The sequence below is a fragment of the Dendrobates tinctorius genome, unplaced genomic scaffold, assembly GCF_039654945.1.
Source record: "Dendrobates tinctorius isolate UK_male_01 unplaced genomic scaffold, ASM3965494v1 ptg000003l, whole genome shotgun sequence".
Taxonomy (NCBI): Eukaryota; Metazoa; Chordata; class Amphibia; order Anura; family Dendrobatidae; genus Dendrobates; species Dendrobates tinctorius.
In genome coordinates, this window is record NW_027361671.1 from 85,823,393 (window position 1) to 85,846,501 (window position 23,109).

At 46.4% G+C, this 23,109-nt stretch overlaps 1 protein-coding gene across 1 annotated transcript; it reads left to right on the forward strand.

Moving 5' to 3' along the window:
* The first annotated feature begins 604 nt into the window (after positions 1–604).
* CCDC117 (coiled-coil domain containing 117) lies at positions 605–22,373 on the forward strand. Its single transcript, XM_073558544.1, has 7 exons — positions 605–785; positions 3,669–4,011; positions 5,569–5,616; positions 8,763–9,029; positions 10,860–11,000; positions 13,347–14,910; positions 21,782–22,373. Exons 2-6 carry the CDS (start codon positions 3,689–3,691, stop codon positions 13,588–13,590), a joined length of 1,023 nt encoding a protein of 340 aa, XP_073414645.1. The 5' UTR covers positions 605–785; positions 3,669–3,688; the 3' UTR covers positions 13,591–14,910; positions 21,782–22,373.
* The last annotated feature ends 736 nt before the right edge of the window (positions 22,374–23,109 follow it).

Consider the following 23,109-nt stretch of genomic DNA (forward strand, 5'->3'; position numbering starts at 1 on the left):
CATTGGCCTGGAGCCGCTGCAGAGCCAACAATGAGCTGAAGACTAGAACGTACAAGAAGTGCCCGCTGCACCGACTGTAGCGAGAGTTCCTGCAGGAAGCCCAGCATATAGGCTACTTTTTCCTACCATTTACCACTTAGCGGCCTATTTTCCTGAAATACTGAACCACCCCTTTCAACTATATGGCCTTCTTTATCAAAACTAACTGGCTATGTTGTCCATTACAACCAATCACAGTGAAGCTTTCAGTTCATTATCATAACAGGATTTGGCAAACTGAAAGCTGCACTGTGATTGGTTACTGTAAGCTGCAAACAGTTTTCAACACTTGATAAACCTGCTCAGTAGCCTTAGCCCTTTTCGCCAAGTAAAATACCGGCAAATTAGGTCATGAACTAGGTAGTGTATCATTTATGCTGATTACACCCTCTCATTAGGCACAACCTGTGGAAACATGAAAAGCACAGGTCTACTAAATGTGTAACCACCTTGTCAAGAAAAGTAACCAAAAAGATGGCGGCACAAGAAGAAGCGACACTTTTTCTTTCTCGGTGACTCTTTAGACCCCGCCCCATCCTCTCTATCCCACCCCCAGTGCCGCCTCTATGGTAGGACGGTAGAAACTTGCAGAGCGTTCTAGAAAAGTAGAAGCTCCGCCCAGTAATGGCTAGCTGCGGCTGAGCCGCCACTGTGAGGAGGAGCAACTGAGGACAGTGCGGGGCACCGGCAAGTCACGAGAGAGAACGGGGCGCAGCACCGAGAGGACGAGGAGACGTCCTAGACGGGTGAGTGACGGCCGACAGCCTGTGCTGGTGGTGCGGCGTCTCGTCACTGGAGCTGTCCGTAGTACTACAGGTCCCAGCACTGCTGACCCCCCTTGTGTTACGCGGCCCTGCTGACCCTGGGGGGGGGTGTTACGTGGCCCTGCTGACCCTGGGGGGGGGGGTGTTACGTGGCCCTGCTGACCCTGGGGGGGGGGGTGTTACGTGGCCCTGCTGACCCTGGGGGGGGGGTGTTACGTGGCCCTGCTGACCCTGGGGGGGGTGTTACGTGGCCCTGCTGACCCTGGGGGGGGGGGTGTTACGCGGCCCTGCTGACCCTGGGGGGGGGGGGTGTTACGCGGCCCTGCTGACCCTGGGGGGGGGGGGGTGTTACGCGGCCCTGCTGACCCTGGGGGGGGGTGTTACGTGGCCCTGCTGACCCTGGGGGGGGGGGGTGTTACGTGGCCCTGCTGACCCTGGGGGGGGGGTGTTACGTGGCCCTGCTGACCCTGGGGGGGGGGTGTTACGCGGCCCTGCTGACCCTGGGGGGGGGTGTTACGTGGCCCTGCTGACCCTGGGGGGGGGTGTTACGTGGCCCTGCTGACCCTAGTGGGGGGTTACGCGGCCCTGCTGACCCTAGGCCGGGGGCGGGGTTGCGTGGCCCTGCTGGCCCTTGGCTGACCCCAGGGGAATTTCGCGGCCTCAGTGGGCCCGGATTTCAGACCCCAATTCTCTTGTTCTCCCTGAGATAAGCTGCCATCACATAACTGGAGAATACCGCATTGCTTGGTCACAGCCATCTTAGGGTCTACAGTCATGGCCAAAAGTTTAGAGAATGACACAAATATTATATTTTCACATGATCTGCTGGCCTCTGTTTTTTTTGTGTGTTTGTCAGATGTTTTTATCACATACAGAAATATAATTGCAATCATATTATGAGTAACAAAAGGTTATATTGACAGTTAGAATGAGTTAATGCAGCAAGTCAATATTTGCAGTGTTGACCCTTCTTCTTCAGGACCTCAGCAATTCTCCCTGGCATGCTCTCAATCAACTTCTGGATCAAATCCTGACTGATAGCAGTCCATTCTTGCAAAATCAATGCTTTTATTTTGACTGAATTTGAAGGTTTTTGTTTGTCCACCCGTCTCTTGATGATTGACCACAAGTTCTCAATGGGATTAAGATCTGGGTAGTTTCCAGGCCATGGTCCCAAAATCTCTGTTTTGTTCCCTGAGCCATTTAGTTTTCACCTTTGCTTTATGGCAAGGTGCTCCATCATGTTGAAAAAGGCATTGTTGATCACCAAACTGCTCTTGGACGGTTGGGAGAAGTTGCTCTTGGAGGACATTCTGGTACCATTCTTTATTCATGGCTGTGTTTTTAGGCAAGACTGAGAGAGAGCCCATTCCCTTGGCTGAGAAGCAACCCCACACATGAATGGTTTCAGGATGCTTGACAGTTGGCATGAGACAAGACTGGCGGTAGCGCTCACCTGGTCTCCGAATAAGCCGTTTTCCAGATGTCCCTAACAATCGAAAAGGGGATTCATCAGAGAAAATGACTTTACCCCAGTCTTCAGCAGTCCACTCCCTGTACCTCTTGCAGAATATCAGTCTGTCCATGATGTTTTTTCTGGAGAGAAGTGGCTTCTTTGCTGCCCTCCTTGAGACCAGGCCTTGCTCAAAGAGTCTCCGCCTCACAGTGCGTGCAGATGCACTCACACCTGCCTGCTGCCATTCCTGAGCAAGCTCTGCACTGCTGGTAGCCCGATCCCGCAGCTGAAACACTTTTAAGAGACAGTCCTGGCGCTTGCTGGTCTTTCTTGGGCACCCTGGAGCCTTTTTGGCAACAAGGGAACCTCTCTCCTTGAAGTTCTTGATGATGCGATAGATTGTTGACTGAGGTGCAATTTTTCTAGCTGCAATACTCTTCCCTGTTAGGCCATTTTTGTGCAGTGCAATGATGACTGCACGTGTTTCTTTAGAGATAACCATGGTTAACAGAAGAGAAACAATGATGCCAAGCACCAGCCTCCTTTTAAAATGTCCAGTGGTGTCATTCTTACTTAATCATGACAGATTGATCTCCAGCCCTGTCCTCATCAACACCCACACCTGTGTTAATGGAGCAATCACTGAAACGATGTTAGCTGGTCCTTTTAAGGCAGGGCTGCAATGGTGTTGAAATGTGTTTTGGGGGATAAAGTTCATTTTCTAGGCAAATATTGACTTTGCAAGTAATTGCTGTTAAGCTGATCAGTCTTTATAACATTCTGGAGTATATGCAAATTGCCATTAGAAAAAATGAAGCAGTAGACTTTGTAAAAATTAATATTTGTGTCATTCTCTAAACTTTTGGCCATGACTGTATGCACAGGTTGCGGATTCTGCTGTGGATCCACAGCAGTTTCTCCTGCGGTGTACAGTACCATTAAAAACAATGTAAAATGAAAAACGCAGTGCCCACGGTGCGGAATTTTCCGCACGGATTTGCTGCGGTTTTAACTCTGCAGCATGTCACTTCTTTGTGCGGATTCCGCAGCGGTTTGGCACCTGCTCCATGACAGGTGTCAAACCGCAGAAAACTGCACGTAAAACGCAGGTCATTTTACCTGCAGATTTAGCAAAATCTGCGTGGAAAATTCCACAGCAGAATCCGCACCGTGTGCACATAGCCTTACAAAAAAAGAGGAGGAACCAACAATGGCAAATCTGGAGAACAGTGGTGGAGGTAATCATCCTAGCCCTCTAATACTTTTTTGAGCAATGGGTCTCATTGTGTTCCTAGCTAAGATCTGCTGTGAAGTCCCTGTGAATGTGTTCAGCCCATGGAAATGTGTGTATATAAGTTCGATTTTACAGATTATTATTATTTATTTACATATTTTTTTTAAATCTCTAGTCTTGTAGGTGGGAGCTGGAATGGCAGTCACTGACAGCGCATTTGGTGCAGTGCCGTTGTACGGGATGGATCATCACCAGACTTCTCGCGCTTTCCTTCAGAGGACCCCCACTTCTGGGATAGTCGACCTTTCAATCCTTGGCTCATCGGTCAGTGAACTCGGCCAAATAAATAACCTACCCATGGGTAGTGGACTGAATGGTAACGGATCCCACTACATGCACAATCAATTTATTGTAACCCCCAGTTATGTTGGCGAAAATGGTGGTTTATTTCTGGGAGTCGAAGAACAGAACCAGAATCCTTCAGGGATCCATTCATTACCTCAAATAACGGATACCAGGTATGCAGCAGAACATTTGCTAAGTAGTGAAAATTTTTTTTGTATAGTTTTGTTGACTGTGTTTTTCACAAAACACTGGGGTTGGAGGTGCGGCCGGTCAAACAGCAGAAAGGGCGCACTCGGGGAGGGGTGGTCTAGAGGATCATGCTGCAAATAACCGAGGTTTTTTTAGACTGTAAGACGCACCAGACTATAAGACGTACCCCAAAATTTGGGGTGGAAAATAGCAGAAAAAAAAGTTTTTTTTATAAGATGGGGGTCCGTCTTATTGTAGTTATCTTACCTGAGGGCCGGCGGTGGTAGGATGGGGTCACAAGAGGCATGGTCCCTTCCTCAGGAAGCCGGCGGCGGTAGAAGTGGGGCAATGCTGCAGGTCTGGTGTCGGCGGTGTGACAGGGCATGGAGCAGGGTTCCTTCTACAGGATGCCGGCGTCAGAAATGTGGCAACGCCACAGCCCGGTGTCCACGCCGAGCAGTGTGCATCACCGGTTTCTCGGCACCCATCTTCCTGCACAGATTGAGATCTTGGCGACCCTCGGCTTCAGGAAAATGGCCCCCGAGTTCTCAATCAGCACACGCGCGGTGTCCGGCTGCCATTTTTCCTGAAGCCGAGGACCGCAGAGATCTGTCTGTGCACGTTGGCTTCAGGAAGATAGCCGCAGGGAAACCGGTGATGCACTCGGCTCTGCTCTCTGTGGACACTTGGCCTCGGCGTCGCCACGTTTCTGCTGACGGCATCCTGAGGAAGGGACCCTGCTCATGTCCATTGCTGACACCGAGCCTCAGAATCGCCACACCTCTGCCGGTTCCGCTGCCGCAACCCCCTGGTAAGCCTCTGTTCGGATTATAAGACGCACCCCCTATTTTCCTCCCAAATTTTTTTTGGGAAAAAATGCATCTAATAGTCTGAAAAATACAGTATGTTTTAAAGGGTATATATCAGGGACCGTAAAAAAAAAAAAAAAAAAAAAAGTACCTAAGCACTACAGGCAGGTAATTGCAACTTACCTTCCTGTTGTGCACGGAGCCGTTCTTCCCCTGCACAGAGCGGTCACATACTGCTCCTGCTGGGGATCCAGAAGCCTCTGCTGATACGACGTGGCAGGACTTGCGATGTTGTGTTGATTGACAGCCTGCTCCCCAAGTTAGGCAGTAGGGATCTGGCTGTCAATCAGAATGATGATGGAAGTTCTGCTCCGTCGACTGAGCGGAAAGGAAGCCTCCAATGTGACGTCGACCGATGCTTCTGAATTTCCAGCAGGAGCCGTCTGTGCTGGGGAAGAACGGTGCTAGAGACAACAAACAGGTAAGTTGAACTTATCTGCCTGTTAGTGCTTAGGTACATTTTATTTTATTTTTTTTTCTATAAAGTCCCAGATACCCCCTTTTAATTAGATATTGGGATAACAATAATAACATGGCTGAACTGCAATACAGAAGATTTCTCTACATATTTCTCAGTTAGTAGTTATATTTTTTTCTTGTCTATTTTATATTTTTAGTGTTTGACAATTACACATACTAAAGATTGTTTTTTTTATTTTGTTTTTTTTTAAGCCACCCTAGACTATCGAGAAAGCACAGGTGCCAAGAGGATAATGATGAGTAAGTAGCACATGGAGCATACCAGCACTATTACCCAGCAGGGTTTGTCTGTATTCCTGAGCCTGGCACCAGAGGACTGCCAGCTACAAGGGTTAGGGAAAAGAAAAAGGAACAACTTTCTATGGGCTCACGGCTACTGCCTTCTCATCAATCCCAGTACATCCCCCAAAGCAGCTTCATAGGGAAGCGGCAGATATTGTGGGAGGTGCCGGGGCTTCTGCCTCTTTCAACCCCTTCCTGACATCTGACGTACTATCCCGTCCATAGGACCCCGGGGGAGCGCCGCTGATCGCGGCCGGTGTCAGCTGATTATCACAGCTGACACCCGGCACTATGTGTCAGGGGCGGTCAAGGACCGCCCCGGCACGTTAACCCTTGGTACACTGCGAGCAAACACGATCACAGTGTACCGGGGGTTTAGGGGCAGGGAGGGGGCTCCCTCCGTGCTTCCCTGAGACCCCCGCAGCAGCTCCATGCCAGCTGCTCCCTGCAGGTCCCCGGATCCAATATGGCGGCGGGGACCTTCTGGGGCCTGCAGGGAGCCGGCTTCCTCACTGCCTGCAGAGCGCAGGCATGAGGAAGCCTGCTGCAGTGCCTGTGTCAGATCGCTGATCTGTGATGTGTCAGATCAGCGATCTCACACATGACAGTGATGTCCCCACCCTGGGACAGTGTAATAAAGTGTAAAAATAATTTATAAAAAAAATTGCTAAATAAGTTAAAAAAATAAAATATTCCCTAATTAATTTTTTGGAAATATATATATAAAAAAAGCAAACATTAAAAGTACACATATTTAGTATCGACCCACCCTATAAAACTGTCCCATTAGTTAACCCCTTTAGCGAATCCCTTAAAAAATAAAAATAAAAAACAAAGCAAAAAATAATGCTATATTATCATACCGCCAAACAAAGTGCAATAACGCGCGATCAAAAAGACGGATATAAATAACCATGGTACCGCTGAAAACGTCATCTTGTCCCGCAAAAAATAAGACCTCGCATGACTTGGTGGGTCAAAATATGGAAAAATTATAGCTATCAAAATGTGGTAATGCAAAAACTATTTTTACAATAAAAAAAAAAGCGTCTTTTAGAGTGTGACAGCTGCCAAACATAAAAACCGCCATAAATAGTAAATCAAACCCCCCTTTATCATCCCCCTTGGTTAGGGAAAAATAATAAAGTTAAAAAAAATGTATTTATTTCCATTTTCCCATTAGGGTTAGGGCTGAGATTAGTATTAGGGGTGTGTTGGGGTTAGGGTTGGAGTTAGAATTGGGGGGTTTCAACTGTTTGGGCACATCAGGGACTCTCCAAATGCAACATGGCGTCTGATCTCAATTCCAGCCAATTCTGCGTTGAAAAAGTCAAATGGTGCTCCTTCCTTTCCAAGCTCTGCCATGCGTCCAAGCAGTGTTTTTCCCCCACATGTGGGCCATCGGCCTACTCAGGACAAATTGCAAAACAACTTTTGGGGTCCAATTTCTCCTGTTACCCTTAGGAAAATAAAAAATTGGGGGCAAAAGTATCATTTTTGTGGAAAATGATTTTTTTTTTTTATTTTAACGCCCGGGCGTTATAAACTTCTGTGAAGCACTGGGGGGGTCAAAGTGCTCACCACACATCTAGATAAGTTCCTTAGGGGGTCTAGTTTCCAAAATGGGGTCACTTATGGGGGGTTTCCACTGTTTAGGTACATCAGGGGCTCTCCAAAGGCAACATGACACTCGCAGACCATTCCATCAAAGTCTGCATTCCAAAACGTCACTACTTCCCTTCCGAGCCCCGACGTGTCCCCATACCGTAGTTTTCTCCCACATATGGGGTATCAGCGTACTCAGGACAAATTGGACAACTTTTGGGGTCCAATTTCTCCTGTTACCCTTGGGAAAATAAAAAAAAATTGGGGACTAAAAGATCATGTTTGTGGAAAAAATGTTTTTGTTTTTTTTTTTCTATCCACGCCCGGGCGTTATAAACTTCTGTGAAGCCCTTGGGGATTCAAAGTGCTCACCACACATGTAGATAAGTTCCTTGGGGGGGTCTAGTTTCCAAAATATGGTCACTTGTGGGGAGTTTCCACGGTTTAGGCACATCAGGGGCTCTCCAAACGTGACATGGCGTCCGACGTGAATCCCATCCAATTTTGCATTGAAAAAGTCAAACGGCGCTCCTTCCCTTCTAAGCTCTGCCATGCGCCAAAACAGTGGTCCCCCCCCCCCCCCCCCGTATCAGGTATTAGCGTACTCAGGACAAATTGCACAATAACTTTTGCATCCAATTCCTCCTATTACCCTTGGTAAAATAAAAAAAATTGGACCTGAAGTAATTTTTTTGTGAAAAAAAAAGTTAAATGTTCATTTTTTTTTTTTTTAAATATTCAAAAAGCTGCTGTGAAGCACCTGAAGGGTTAATAAACTTGTTGAATGTGGTTTTGAGCACCTTGAGGGGTGCAGTTTTTAGAATGGTGTCACTTTTTGGTATTTTCTATCATATAGACCCCTCAAAGTGACTTCAAATGTGATGTGGTCCGTAAAAATAAAATGGTGTTGCAAAAATGAGAAATCGATGGTAAACTTTTAACCCTTATATCTTCCTAACAAAAAAAAAAATGTTGGTTCCAAAATTGTGCTGATGTAAAGTAAACATGTGGGAAATGTTACTTAAGTTTTTTTGTGTGCCATATCTCTGTGATTTAAGGGCATAAAAATTCAAAGTTGGAAAATTGCGAAATTTTCTAAATTTTCGCCAAATTTCCGTGTTTTTTTTTTTTTCACAAACGCAAGTTATATCAATAAAATTTTACCACTAACATGAAGTACAATGTCACGAGATAATGTCAGAATCACCGGGATCCATGGAAGCGTTTCAGAGTTATGACCTCATAAAGGGACAGTGGTCAGAATTGTAAAAAGTGGCCCGGTCATGAACGTGCAAACCACCCTTGGGGGTAAAGGGGTTAAAAAGAGAATAGTAAGCTGCCCAAAATGTAATTGATCAGTAGCTCAGCGCTGTATGCGTGTGTTGATTGGAGACAGATCGACCAGTACCGGGATAAACTTTCCGTGGCTGATACCGACAGACATGCCACACGGGTGTTGATGTTGCATTATTAGTAACTTAATGTTTTCTTCTTCTAAGCTGCCCTTTGAAGAAAAGAAGAGAGTCTGCATCCCCTACACAATCTGTGATTGAAGCATCTCAGGCTCTTAGTGTTTTTACTCAAGGCTCAGAACTGCCATTCTGGGCTTCCAGCCATTCACAGGTGAAGGAAGCCGCTGTACTTCCGACCGTAGCGGACCAGTGCAATGCCATGATGCTCCCAGCTCCAACAGAGGACATGGAAGAAGTGGCTGTAGAATCACAGTCTGATGCTGCGCTGAGAAGACTTAGAGAAATAGAAAGCAGGTAATATATGGCGTGTATAGTCAATTAAATTGGCCAAAAGAGTTTGGGTGTAAATAAAAATTAAACTGTAGACAGAGTGCTATGGGCAGTCGGATCCATTCTAGGCATTAGGGCACACCAACAATACAAAGATTAAATGGCCTTCCTATTATAATTATGCTGATCTATCACAGAAGTTGTCAGACCGTGGAAACATTTGTTAGAGAGTTAACATTTCGGTACGGTGAGTACTTGACCAATGAGGAGGTGGCCTGCATACAGGTTTTTGCCCAAGGGTTCCTATGTCTGCCACTGATGAGTAGCACTATTAATAGATAGCATCACTTATGAAGGAAGGTGCATGATGATGTGGAGCCCAGGCCCGCACCCCAGTGACGTCCGGGCGGTGGAGCCCAGGCCCGCACCCCAGTGACGTCCGGGCGGTGGAGCCCAGGCCCGCACCCCAGTGACGTCCGGGCGGTGGAGCCCAGGCCCGCACCCCAGTGACGTCCGGGCGGTGGATCCCTGATGTATATAGGAAAAATCATGGCCCACTACACAGAAGCACCAAGATGGCGGCCATGGGAACCTTCAGCAGGCCTCAGGCTGCCATGGTAGCCCATTAGTACCTTGTGATTGCATCACGAGCAGGGGGTGGGAAGTGATGCGCACACTAGCATCCGCACCTTAAAGTGTCGCTGGAAGAGTGACTGGCATGTAAAGGGTTCATAGCCTCGGCTGGAGCCCTACTCCGACTGCACCTCTGAATAACATAGTCGGCGTTTACCACGTCTGGACGGACCTCTGCTTCTGAGCCTCATCCACACTTGCAGACTTCTGCACAGGATGCTTATTCACGTCCTAATCAACAAAAATTGAAGTCTGTTGGCCGTGTGTGTAATGAATTGTTGCTCCTAGTGGAGGTCTGTGGCCCACCTTTGTCTCCTGATTAGAGGGGTTTTCCCAGTTTAGGAACCCTCTATTACATCCACAGGCCTGTATGCTGGATGCTTTAGAGCAGGTACCCCCAACTCCAGTCCTCAAGGCCCACCAACAGATCATGTTTTCAGGATTTCCTTAGTATTGCTCAGGTGATAATTGCTTCACTTGTGCAATACAAAGGAAATCCTGAAAACATGATCTGTTGGTGGGCCTTGAGGACTGGAGTTGGGGAACCCTGCTTTAGAGCATACATGAGATAAAGGCTGAATATGAATAATTTGGAGCCCACTGACCATTTGTAGACCTTTGCCAATTTCCATGCCATCCGGTAGCAAGCTAAGGTCATTAAAAAAAAAAAAGTAAAGAACATCTGTTCTCAGTGAAAAGAATAAATTGCCTGGGATGTGTGTATTGCTGGGGCTGATCTCGCGTATCTGATGGATTCCTACTGTAGGTGATCTTCCATTAAACAGAAGAGAGAAATATAATTAACTTTGAATGAAACCTTGAATGAACTTTGCATGAGCAGAAGAAATGAGAGTACAGCAACCCAGTAGTCTCTGACCATGCCACGTGAACGCCAGCAGATAAGACACCAACATCACTGGAATGGTGTCATTACGGGACCTGATTATATTTTTATTTTACAAGCGGGAGTACTTAATTTTGAAAGTCCAGGTAGCCTACAGCCTCTTTAATCAACACTGATACATAAGCAATGTATAACATTTACATTGTGAAGACTACACCAGAGAGATCCACAGTATAATTCCACCATTTTTTAGAGATGGAGTATATCCAGTGTTGATAACACAGCTAAGCCTTTACAATTAAATTTTGAATATTTTCTAATTTATTCTTTTCTTAATTTTTTTTTTTATGAAAAAAAAAAAAAACACTCCCTTTCAGGCTTGATGTTGAGGACGATGATGAAGACGAAAATAACTCAAAAGACGGTCATTTCCCCACCCTTGTCATGTCTGATGTACTCGTGGAGGGCTTCAAAAAGGGATTGGATGAATCTCTAACACAAAAAATTGTGGCTTCCATGTAAGTGCTTTGTTTTTGAGATTTCTAGCAAGTGCATTTGAATGAGTTTGGCCACAAATTACATTTGTAAGAAGTGTAAGAGGACTAAAATAAGTAGTACATGGCATGAAATACCATATTTTTCGGACTATAAGACGCACCCCAAATTTTCAGAAGGAAAATAGGGGAAAAAAAGTGTCAAATGGGGATCCGTCTTGCTGTCCGAGATCAGCTTACCAGGGAAGGGATCAGCACAGGTGGAGGAGTGGACACAGGGGTCGTTCGGTGGTTCAGGCTGGGGCGGTGGCCTCCGGGAAATCCCATCCCAAGCTGGTGCGGTGGTGGCGGCTCTGTGCTGGGGGGAGGGGGGGCTGAGCTGGAGCAGGGGGCTGTACTGGGGCAGGGGGGGCTGTGATCCGGTGCAGGGGTTTTGTCAAAGCCCGGAGTCCCCCTTGCACATCTGTTGCTGCCATGTTGCTGTGGCCTCAGGGAACATGGCCGCTGGGGCGGTGCATGCTCAGATTCAAATCTCGGCAACAAGATCTCAGGACAACATCTGACTCTGAGCATGTGCCGACCCTGGCCCAGCGGCCATGTTCCTGGAGGCCACCACAATATGGCAGCAACGGATGTCCGGGGGCCTCTGGGCTTTGAGGAAATGCCGGCGGAGCCCCGAGAGTCGCTGCCACTGCATCGGAGCACAGCCCGCCTCCACCACACCACAGAGCCCCGCACCAGCCACAGGATTTGTAAGTATATTGCGACCATAAAACGCACCCCCATTTTTCCCCAAAAAATTTTTTGGGAAAAAAGTGCGTCTTATGGTCCGAAAATTATAATGTAAATTGAATGTGCACACGCCAGAAATGTCCTGTTGTGTGGAGGAGTACGTTTCATCCACTATGTGCACCTACTCGGGCAGGAGATGATCCCTTCTTCCTCCTGAGCAGCGCACTTCTAAGCTTGTGCACAGAGTAGAGTACAAGCTCCATAGAATAGAAAGTCTGTACTCTGCTCTGTGTGCACATTTTGGCAAGAGATGAGTGCTTTTGCCTCCTAAACGGTGCACTTCAGAGCAGTCTTATTAGTGATTGGTAGAGTTCTAAGGGCCTGGATCTCAGTGACGTTCAGAGATTTTAAAAGGTTAATGCTCACAGAACCCCATGATGGCTCCATTGCCTAGTTCTGGCTGCAGCCAAACCTAGACATACATTAAGGCCGGGATCATACTACAGTGTGTGATGCGAGAAACTCGCACAAGTCTCTCGCATCATCACTTGACGCTGTCGCCGGCACTTGGGACCTGAGCTGCGGCTGCATAGAAATACATGCAGCCGCAGCTCCGGTCCTGAGTTCCGGCAGCAGTGCCAGGTGCTGATGTGAGAGACTTGTGCGAGTTTCTTGCATCACACACTGTAGTGTGATCCCGGCCTAAGGGATGTGTTGCAGCCAAAAAACACACTGCTTGAAGCGGATGGCTTTGAGCTACTCTATAGCTGAGCAAGCTCCTGTCGGGCTAAGAATCAGTGTGGTGAATGAGCATAACTCGCCTGTTTACTCACCCTGACAGGGTTACAAAGGACAAGAAATGGGGGGGGGGGGGGCGGGGGTGTTTTCAGCACAAAAAAAAAGTGCTGAAAAACTCTGCTTATACAGGAGTATATACAGTAATTGTCTGTTTTTGTTTTTTTTTTTGCATCACTTTTAATAGAGCAAAAGGATGGTATTTGAACTTTTTTTTCAATATTTAAAAAAACACTTTTTTCCACTTTATACTGTATTTAATAGTCCCTTAGGGGACTTGAATCTGCGATCTCCTGCATCAGCACTGCTGTGGATATTGGAAATCACGATCTCCTAAACGCTGGCTCTCTCAGGAGAATCGTAATTACAGGTACGGGAGTCTTCAGTGGACCCCCAGCAGTCATGGCACCCCATCGGTGCCTCGTCACTGGCACGTCCCCCTGCAGGTGCGCTAGTGCGTGTTAAATGCCGCAATCAGATGGACGACGGCACTTAACAGGCTAACGGCCGTTGGCACACCTCCGCTCCATCCGTGGCTCTTGGAGGCAGATATATATATATATATATATAATATTCTTAATATAATATAATTTTTTTTTTTTTTTTCCGCTCGCGTTCATACTTTCAATATTTTGAATCTGTTTTTGTGCGAAAAGTAGACTAGAAACACAAATGCCAGTCAAGTGCTGAACTTGTGACCGTGGCCTTTTTGTGAGAGCCTGGTCATTCAGTGAGAATTTAGATAAGATTATATTACATTATTACAGACTGATTATATGATTAGCTTGTTTCTCAGTGAGCGCAGCTTCCTGATAACTTATTTTTTACTCCTTCCATTTTTAGAAATTGTCCATCTATGGAGCTGGTTCTTTGGAGACCCCAACCAGAGTTCCTTGTGACTAAACCTTCCAGCGTTGTTAGCAGCCATAAAGCTAATAAGGAAACCACAAAGAAAATCCAGAGCACACCTGTAACGCTTCTCCAGAAAGTGAACCCAACAGGTGCGGACAAATCATGTACCTCTAATGTGAACTGTGACCTAGAAACGATGTGGAGTAGAGAAGAAGAAGAAGAAATGGAGCTTTAGCACGCTTTGTACCTCTTGTTTCTGTAAGCTCCAGTTCTAGCAGACTTCCGTGAAGACACCACTTGACTGGAATATTAACTTCTATTTAAGGGATGAATGTATGGATCGTCCTTTTTTTTTTTTTTTTTTTTTTTCTTTGCATTTATCAGTTATTTAGCTCTTTCTATTTTGTCAAAAACATGTAAAAAAAAAAAATTGTAACCATTTCCTTATTTCAGGGAATGATCTGTACTGTTACAATAATTTTGTGGTGGTATCAAATTTTTATTTATTTTTTTTTCTGTTCCTGACAAAAACGTCAGTTTACATGATCTTCCAGTTTTTTTCTTAACTCTGTAGTCCATTAACTTTTTTTTTTTGTTGCTGTTAAGCAATGTAAATGACATGTAAATAGTTTTCTTACTACATTTTCTGGATATGGAAAAAAAAACATTTTCGTAGTAAAATTTTTAAATTTTATTTTGTCTTCATCCTGCAATCGCTTGTTTTATACACTGGAATACTACTGTATTGCTGGAATCTTACTCCTCTAGTGAACCCAGCTTGTGTCATTTTGACTATATGATAACAATGGGGGCTTTCAACAGGCCCCCCGATTGCCATGACAACCCGTCAGCACTCCACAATCACATTGTTGGTGGACAGTATAATCGGTGGGAGATGGGACCCTGGGCACACTGGACATCTGTCACTTTACATGCCACGTCAGTGATTGATGGCATTAGATGGATAAACAGCAGTGATCAGAGCAAGCTCTACTTGTTGCTGTTGAAGTCATTTACTAGGTATGAAGGGCATACTATTACATCATTATGTGAGGAAGGGATTAGAGTGATACCGGTGTCAATCAATTCCGCATTGGGATCTGAGCATGGACCGGTGGAGTCCACTGTGCGACCTGACTGGTATCAGTAAACCTGATGTTATGGGCAATGTGCACCTCCCCATGCAGAAGTGAGCAGAACCAAAATAACACCTTAACTATACTTCTCAAAAAAAATAAAGGGAACACTAAAATACCACATCCTATGTTATAGTGTGCCAGTTATATTCCTATGCCAGTCATTCAACTATTTTCATGCGCAAAACTGATAATGTGCCAATATAGCAAACTTCTTCCTGTATTGAATTCAAGCAGAAGTGTGTGTGTGTGTTATGGCGGAGCTGTGTGCGCGAGCTGGGAATATGACCAAGAGGAGCTGCCTATATGGATGGGGGGGATGTGACGGAGAGTAGCTGTGTGACTGTTGTATGACAGAGAGGGGGGGGCGTGCTGGAGGAATATAACGAAGAGCTGTGTGGGGGACTATGACAGGAGCAGTAAGTGGGAGGAATGTGATGGACAGGAGCTGCGTGTGTATGTGTGGAAATATGACTGCGAGGACCTATGTATGGGGGTGGAATATAATGGAGAGAGGCTCTGTGTGCAGGGGGTGATCTCTGTGTGGGGGGGAATATAACGGATGAGAGCCGTCTGTGGGGTAATATGACAGATGGGAGCAGTCAGTGAGGGATACGATGGGCTGGTGCTGTGTGTGCAGAGTGGGAATATGATGAAGAGCTGTGAGTGGAGTGGAATACGACGTAGAGGAGCTGTGTGTGTGTGTGGGGGGGGATATTATAAAGAGGAGCAGTCAGTGGGGGGAATGTGACTTAGGCTGGAGTTACACACAACGTATAAAAATATGGTCAGTTTTCTACGGATGAGAATTGCAGAAATGTTCCCTGAACAGTGATCCGTATGTCATCAGTGTGCAATGCAAGGATACGATTTTCTCGCATCTAAGCATCCGTACGGTGAGATTTTCTATATATTTAATATATATCTCACTGATTATGAAATGAAGATATATACACACACACATTCATTTCATACAGAGGTAGATAGCAGAATAGCCGATAATTCAATTGTTGGCTTCTCTAAAATCATTACAGAACACAGCAGGATATGAGAGATGAAATGAATAAAGTAAACCATACCATTGCATATCTGTTAGATTTATGTGTCCCTCACTAATAATTTTAGTTTGTGCGTGCGTGTGTGTGTGTGTGTGTGTGTGTGTGTGTGTGTGTGTGTAAAAATTTGAAATTTGGAGCTGTAGGTGTTAAAGGATTAATTCACGGAAAAAACTTACATGGGCTCCCGTGCACTTTTCTCCGCCAGAGAGGGCAAGATAGTGACTGAGGGCAGATATTAATAGCCTAGAGAGTGACCATGGTTTTTGAGGCCCCCCCCCCCCCCCCCCCATTCAAAAAAAATAATCTGCCCCTAGCCAGTCCAGAGAAGGCGCATCTGTAAGATGTGCCAATTCTGGCACTTACCCCCCTCTCTTCCCATTGCCCTGTAGCAGGTAGCATATAGGGTAATAAGGGGTTAATGTCACCTTGCTATTGTAAGGCTACGTTCACAAGCTGCGGATTTGGCCGCTCGGATTTTGTAAAATCCGCAGGTAAATCTGCAGGTCAAAAGACCTGCGGATTGCTCTGCGGTTTTGCCCTGCGGTTTTTCATCTCCACAATGGGGGAGATGGCCAACCGCAGCGGAATCCGCAGAAAGAATTGACATGTTTCCGTCTGCACTGCAGTTTTTTTATTCCCATAGGAAATAATGGTACTGTACACCGCAGCAAAAACTGCTGCAGACCCGCAGCGGCCGAATCCGCAGCGTGTGCACACACCCTTAGGCGACGTTAAGCCTGGTAAATTATGGCACCTATCCATTATTAATCCACTAGTCTGAAAGGGTAAAAAAAAAAAAAAACCCACAGATTAAGAATAAAGACTTTTAAAGGGAATTGTCACTGCTCCCGGTTGTAAACTATTTAACCCCTTCAGATGGATTGCAGTGTGGGACATGACTGTACGGCGGACAGGTATGGGATATTGTTGCTTTATTATTTTGGCTTTTTTATAGGAGAACAAGGGCTTTGATTGGATTGGGAGTTAAATAAAGATGGAAAAAATTAAGTGTGTTTATTTGATTAAAGGGAGTCTGTCACCCCATTTTTTGACTATCAGTTGCCGGCACCGCTATCAGGGGCTTATCTACAGCATTCTGTAATGCTGTAGATAAGCCCCTGATGCAACCTGAAAGATAAGAAAAATGAGTTATATTATACTCACCCAGGGGCGGTCCAGGTCCGGTTTTAGTCCGATGGGTATCGCGGTCCGGTCTGGAGAGGTCTGGCGCATGCTCACTGCAGTATTCTGCTCTGCCCTCAACAGGGCAGAGCAGTGCGCCGGAGCTGCAACGGGAAGCAAAGAAGAGAACGTCACCGTTAGAAGATGGGAGGCGCCGGACCGCGACCGCCCCTGGGTGAGTATAACTCATTTTTCTTATCTTTCAGGTTACATCGGGGGCTTATCTACAGCATTACAGAATGCTGTAGATAAGCCCCTGATGGCGGTGCTGGCAGCTGATAGTCGAAAAATGGGGTGACAGACTCCCTTTAATGAAAGAAACACACTTTTAATTTTTTCCATCTTTATTTAACTCCCAATCCAATCAAAGCCCTTGTTCTCCTATAAAAAAGCCAAAATAATAAAGCAACAATATCCCATACCTGTCTGCCGTACAGTCATGTCCCACACTGCAATCCATCTGAAGGGGTTAAATAGTTTACAAACGGGAGCAGTGCTAATGTGACCGACCCGGCTGTAAACCACAGAGGACTGAAGGAAAAGCTGCCTGCGCAGCCTCCCCGCCTGACCAGAGATGAACTGATTAGCGTGGGAAAGTTTATAACTTTTTCCAACGCTGTCAGTTCACCATGGGTCAGGCAGGGAGTCTGCGCAGCCTCAGTGACTACCTATACTATGTGTATACATGTATTCTATCTATTCTATTTTAACATGTCAGTGTGATTTTACAGTATAGCGCACTGAATAGCCGGCTTTTCTAAATGACATCGGTGTGTATTTCTCGCAAGTCACACGAATGGTCCATGTGTAATCCTTTTTTTTTTCTCGCATCCATAGATTTGCATTGGCGAGTCTCGGGCATAATACGGTGCAAATCGCAGCATACTGCGATTTCACCCGCACGTATAATACAGGTGAGAAAAAAAAAACATGTATGACGGGAGCTGCCCCATAGATTACATTGGTCCGAGTGCTATGCGATTTTTTTTTTTTTTCTCGCATAGCACTTGTCCGTATTTCTGTCTAGTGTGACTACGGCCTTAGAGGAAGGGTGTGTGTGGGGGAATATGATGGAGAGGAGCTGAGTGCGCAGGGGGGAAATGACGAGCCAATATGATGGGGGGTATATGATGGACAAGAGCTGTGTTGGGGGGGAATATGACTGAGAGTAGCTGTGTTTTGGGAAGGGGATATGACGGAGAGGAACTGTGTGTGTTGGAGTTATGACTGAGAGGAGCTGTAGGTGGGGGTGCATTTGACCGAAAGGAGCAGTGTGTGTGTGAGAATATGACGGAGGGGGAGCTATGCGTGTGGGGGGGGAATATAACGGAGAAGAGCTGTGTGTGTGGGAATATGACTGAGAGCTGTGTGTGCGGGGGGAGGGACATGATGAGGGAATATGATGGAGCGAAGCTGTGTGTGCAAGAGGAATATGACAGGAGTGGGAATTTTCACACTTCCAGGACGGGGGCATTCCCTTCATAAACTCTAAACCTGTGGGGGTACTCTCACACAGCATATAGAGTTTAATTCCGTACCTGGCCATCTTGCAGGGCAGGTATTGACGGAATCTGAGCCGTGCCTTAAAATGAATTAAGGACTCGTCCTCGCAGATGTCCCTTTGGGGCATGTACACTTCAAACTTTTTGTTGAAGTGTTTGATGACCGGCCCAACTTTGAACAGACGGTCAAAGTTGGGGTCATCATGTAGGGGACACTGCATTATAAGTATAATGCAGGAATTTGTGGATGGCCTCAAAACGTGTCCGGGCCATGACCATTCGGAACACTGGAGTGTTGTAAAAAACATCCTCACTCCAAGTTCTGGCTTCTTCAGGATCCCCATGTGAAGGACCAGGCCACAAAACTGCATCTACAGGGGATCAGTTAGAAAATGACGAACCAGGGTTTTGTGCTAAAAACTGATGAGCATGCAAATTAGTTTGGCCCACCATGAGGTTAGCAAGATCCTCAGTGAAAAAGACTTTGAAAAAGTCTAGTTCTGGGAGGCCGGTGGTGTCAAACTTGATTCCTGATTCTGCCCCAAAATCAGGAACCAGTGGCTCATAATTTTCAGGGGGGGGGGGGGGGGGCAGGTCCATACGGGGTCCGTAATGGGGTGCACTGGTTCATCTTCTGGAATAGGAGGCGCTGCTTCATCTTCTGTACTGGGACGTCTGCGTGCCAGTTCAGCAGGACCTGAGGAGGAAGAGGACGACGAATCTGAAAAATAAAGAAACGTGGGACCCTCTCCATCGCTATCAGTGTCGGAGGCAAGGAAAGCATATGCCTCCTCCACTGAATAGCGTTGTTGGTACGAACGGGACAACATTTTTTATGAATATAGTGGCTGTGTCAATTCTTTATTTTTAACTGTTTGTGTGTCAGGTAGTACTTGGTGTAAACATTTGTCTGAAAAGAAAAAGCTAAAAGAAAAAAAGCAATCAGGGAGATAAAAATGTCGGTGAAAAGAAAAGTGTAAACAGCAGGCACGAGCTCTGATCAGTGAACTGCGTCAGTAATCAAAGCTCTGCGGCTGCTGGATGTGCGCACGGAGACAGCGCAAAGGGGGGTGGAGTGGATAAAAAGATGGGGAAAGGGAAGGGGCGTATGGGGAGGGATTGGGGTGGATGAAGAGATATCAGACGGGTCAGGGATCAAAACACAGTTGTCTGTCTTCTCTGTTCTTTGTTCTTTCTTCAGCAGGGATTGTGGTGTCACTGGCTTCTGTGGCACCACAAGGCCCAGTACAGCAGCAGATTCTGTAGCATGACCACGCTAGTGTGAGGACCTGTAGTGCAGTCACAGACTGGTCACAGAGCGCTCATACCGTTGCTAAACCCTGTCATTGGTGCGATTGATGATGTCATCAATCACCAATCAGAGCTGGCCCTGGTGACGCTGGTTCACAGCTCTGATCCTAGGCAGGTCACAGTGCGGTTGATCGCGCCAATCAGTGTGTCCAGGCCATGCCTGGCGTTGCTAGGTACCGGCCTAGGATCGGTGCTCTTACAGCTCCGATGCTAGGCAGGTCACCTGCAGGGCACAGCGTGGTCACACTGTGGCTGTGCCCTGTTATTGGTGCGATTGATGTGTCCTTTCTGGCAATGCCTGGCGATGCCAGGCACCAGCCTAGGATCAGTGCTTGATCCTAGGGTCGGACATCGGTGTTTCAGGCAATCTGATTGCCTGAAACAATGCGAAATTCTGCGATTGGATGTTCAGAATTGAACAGCCAGTCAAAACGATCATGCGTACAGCGACACCCCTCCCCAGGATGACGGCACTATGTACCCAGAGGCAAGATGGCGCCGCAACTTTAAGGCGATCACTGCGACTTCGGTCGCAGTGTCGCATTAAATATATGACATAATGATCCGTCCATAGTCAAACAGGCCCAAGTCACATGGATGGATCATTACATCAAGTGTCAGAAAGGGGTTAATAGGTTAGAGTAGAGTAGGGCTCTGCCAAAAGAGTCTACCTTGTTGTGGCAATGACTTAAAAAATCTTTTGGTCAAAACAAAGGCTGCTGGCTATGTATGTGATATGGTTCATTGAGAACTGTTAGGCTATGTGCACACGTTGCAGAAGTGCTGCGTAAATTTCCGCTGCATTCCCGCAACTCCCTGCTTCAGGAAATACGCACGTGGAATTGGGATGCGTATTCCTGCAAAACACTAGCATTTTGCAAGCGTATTTAGCTTGCAGAATGCTAGCGTTTTCCAAGCGATCTGGAGCATCGCTTGGAGAACTGATTGACAGGTTGGTCACACTCGTCAAACATAGTGTTTGACAAGTGTGAGCAACTTTTTACTATTGATGCTGCCTATGCAGCATCAATAGTAAAAAGATATAATGTTAAAAAAAATTAAAAATCGTGATATTCTTACCTTCTGGCGGCCCCTGCAGCCTTCCCGAGCCTCAAGATCCTCCTGGCAAGTCCTGTTCCCAGCGATGCCTTGCGACAATGACCCCAGATGATGTAGCCTCACGCGAGACCGCTACGTCATCACAGGTCACTGTCGCAAGGCATCACTGGGAACGGGAGTTGCCGGGAGCATCGGTAAGGACCGGGAAGGCTGTGGGGGCCGCCAGAAGGTGAGTATATCACTATTTTTTATTTTAATTCTATTTTTTACAGGAATATGGTACCCAGGGCCTGGAGGACAGTCTCCCCTCCTCCAGATCCTGGATACCATCCACACATGATCCGCTTACTTTGCGCATGGTGGCCATAGCCACATGCGGAAAGTAAGCGGATCAATGCATTCCTATATGTGCGGAATCGCCGCGATTCCGCACAGAGAATGAGCATGCTGCGTATTTTTCCGCGATGCGATTCCACTGCGGAAAAATAGGCAGCATTAGCAAAGCATGTGCGGAATGCTATAGAATATAATAAGTTGCGTTCTGTAAGCGTTTTCACGGCGGAAAAACGTGGCAAAAACGCTTACAATCCGCAACGTGTGCACATAGCCTAAATGTGTGATTGGGGAGGAGTTTTTTGAAGAGTGGGCGGTTGGACTGTGGAAATTTCGAGGAGTGGAGGCGGAGTTTTGGTGGAGGCGGACCTGGTGTGGAGCCTGGGCAAAGTCTCAAGTGGGCCCAAAAATGTTGCTAGTATAGTGGCATCCCTGAGCCTCAGTGTTTGGTAGATTGTATTGCACTGTAGTTCTTGTATATGACACAGTAGAAACTGCTCCTCTGGAAACACAAGGAATATTTTAGATATGTTACATTTTCTGATGCGACCGCTATGTGTGAACCTAAGGGATTCATATTGATTTACTGGTTTAGGTCTAATAAAACATTTGAAGAATTTCAGAAGCCCATTTAACACCTGATAGAATTAATTGTGTTTGTTCTCTTTGTATGCAACTAGGAAACAAAAGAACAACACATTTTTTTGTTTTCAGCAATATTTCCATACAAATAAGCTTCCTTTCCATCAGAAAAATTATTCAATTTTCATGCAGCAGATGGCAGTCTCGCTACATGTATGAGATCAATGATCACTGACCAAAGGCTACATATGTTTTGTCATCAGAGCTATGCTGTAAACCTTTACTGTCTTGCTATGTCTATATACAAGCCCAGGGAGGAAAGACTATGCCAACACTGTGACCAGGAGGCCCTGGAGGATGAGACCCACTTCCTGCTACACTGCTCCAAGTACTCAGCAGTGAGGGACACTCACTTCAGGAGACTCTCACATCTCTTCCCGGATTTCACCACCATGAAGGAGGAAGAGAAAACATACATCCTGCTGGGGGAAGAAGAGAGAGCAGTGGAGATAGCAGCGCAATATGTGAACGAATGCCATAGACTGCGAGAAAGAGAACTATGATATGCCATGGACTTCTATGGCCCCCACCCTGGATATGCCCCAATCCCCCATCCACCTTCCCTATGCCATGGACTTCTATAGCCTCATCCTGGATCTGCCCCCATGCCGCCATCCACCTTCCCTATGCCATGGACTTCTATAGCCCCAACCTGGATCTGCCCCATCCACCTTTCCTACAGCCCCTTCCCAACATCCCTACAGTCCCTATCCCTATTCCCTTCTGTACACCTGCTTTGGCAAAATTAATGTGTATTTAGTCCTGCCAATAAAGCTTCTTTGAATCTTGAATCTATATTCTGTGGTGTAAAGGAATAACAGTTCTTACCTGGTCATCTTTCCCCCCTGTGAACCGTTGAGGACTCTGTACAATCACCGCAGTACTTGCCATAAGGGGGTATCAAGCTTGTTTTGCTTGTCTAATATTGATTTGACTCTCCAGGTTCCTATTTAATGAGATTCATTTCTCTCAATGTACTGTATATGTGTATACCAATTGCTGTGTAGTCTTTTTATTTATTTTTTCTTAATGATTATTTGAAGTGTAAAATTATTTGCTTCTTTCTGAACAGAGTTCAGTTCTCGGAGCACTGACTTCTTGGTTAGTTTATAATGCAACTAGGTAGTAACTGTCCAGCATTAAAGGGAACCTGTCACCCCCCCTGGGTGTTTTTAACTAAAAGAACCACCTTCAGCAGCACTAAGGCTGCAATCTGTGAAGGTGGCTCTTCCGTTTCTGACCCTCAGTAACGCCAAAATATTAACTTTTATAAATAGGTCCTCATACCTGTAATGCGTCCCATAGGTATGATGTGTCCCCCTGTATCAGCCGCCTCCCAGCCGTCAATCATGTCTCTGCAGCGTCTGGGCCCCGCCTCCCATAGCCGTCCATCATGCTCCTGTGCTGCCGTCTGTGCCCCGCCTCCTATAGACGTCCATCATGCCCCTGCTCTGCTTTTGTTCCCCGCCTCCTTCTGTCTCCTATGCCGGCACCCGCTCTGTGAAAACAGTTCTCAGGCATGCGCAGTGTG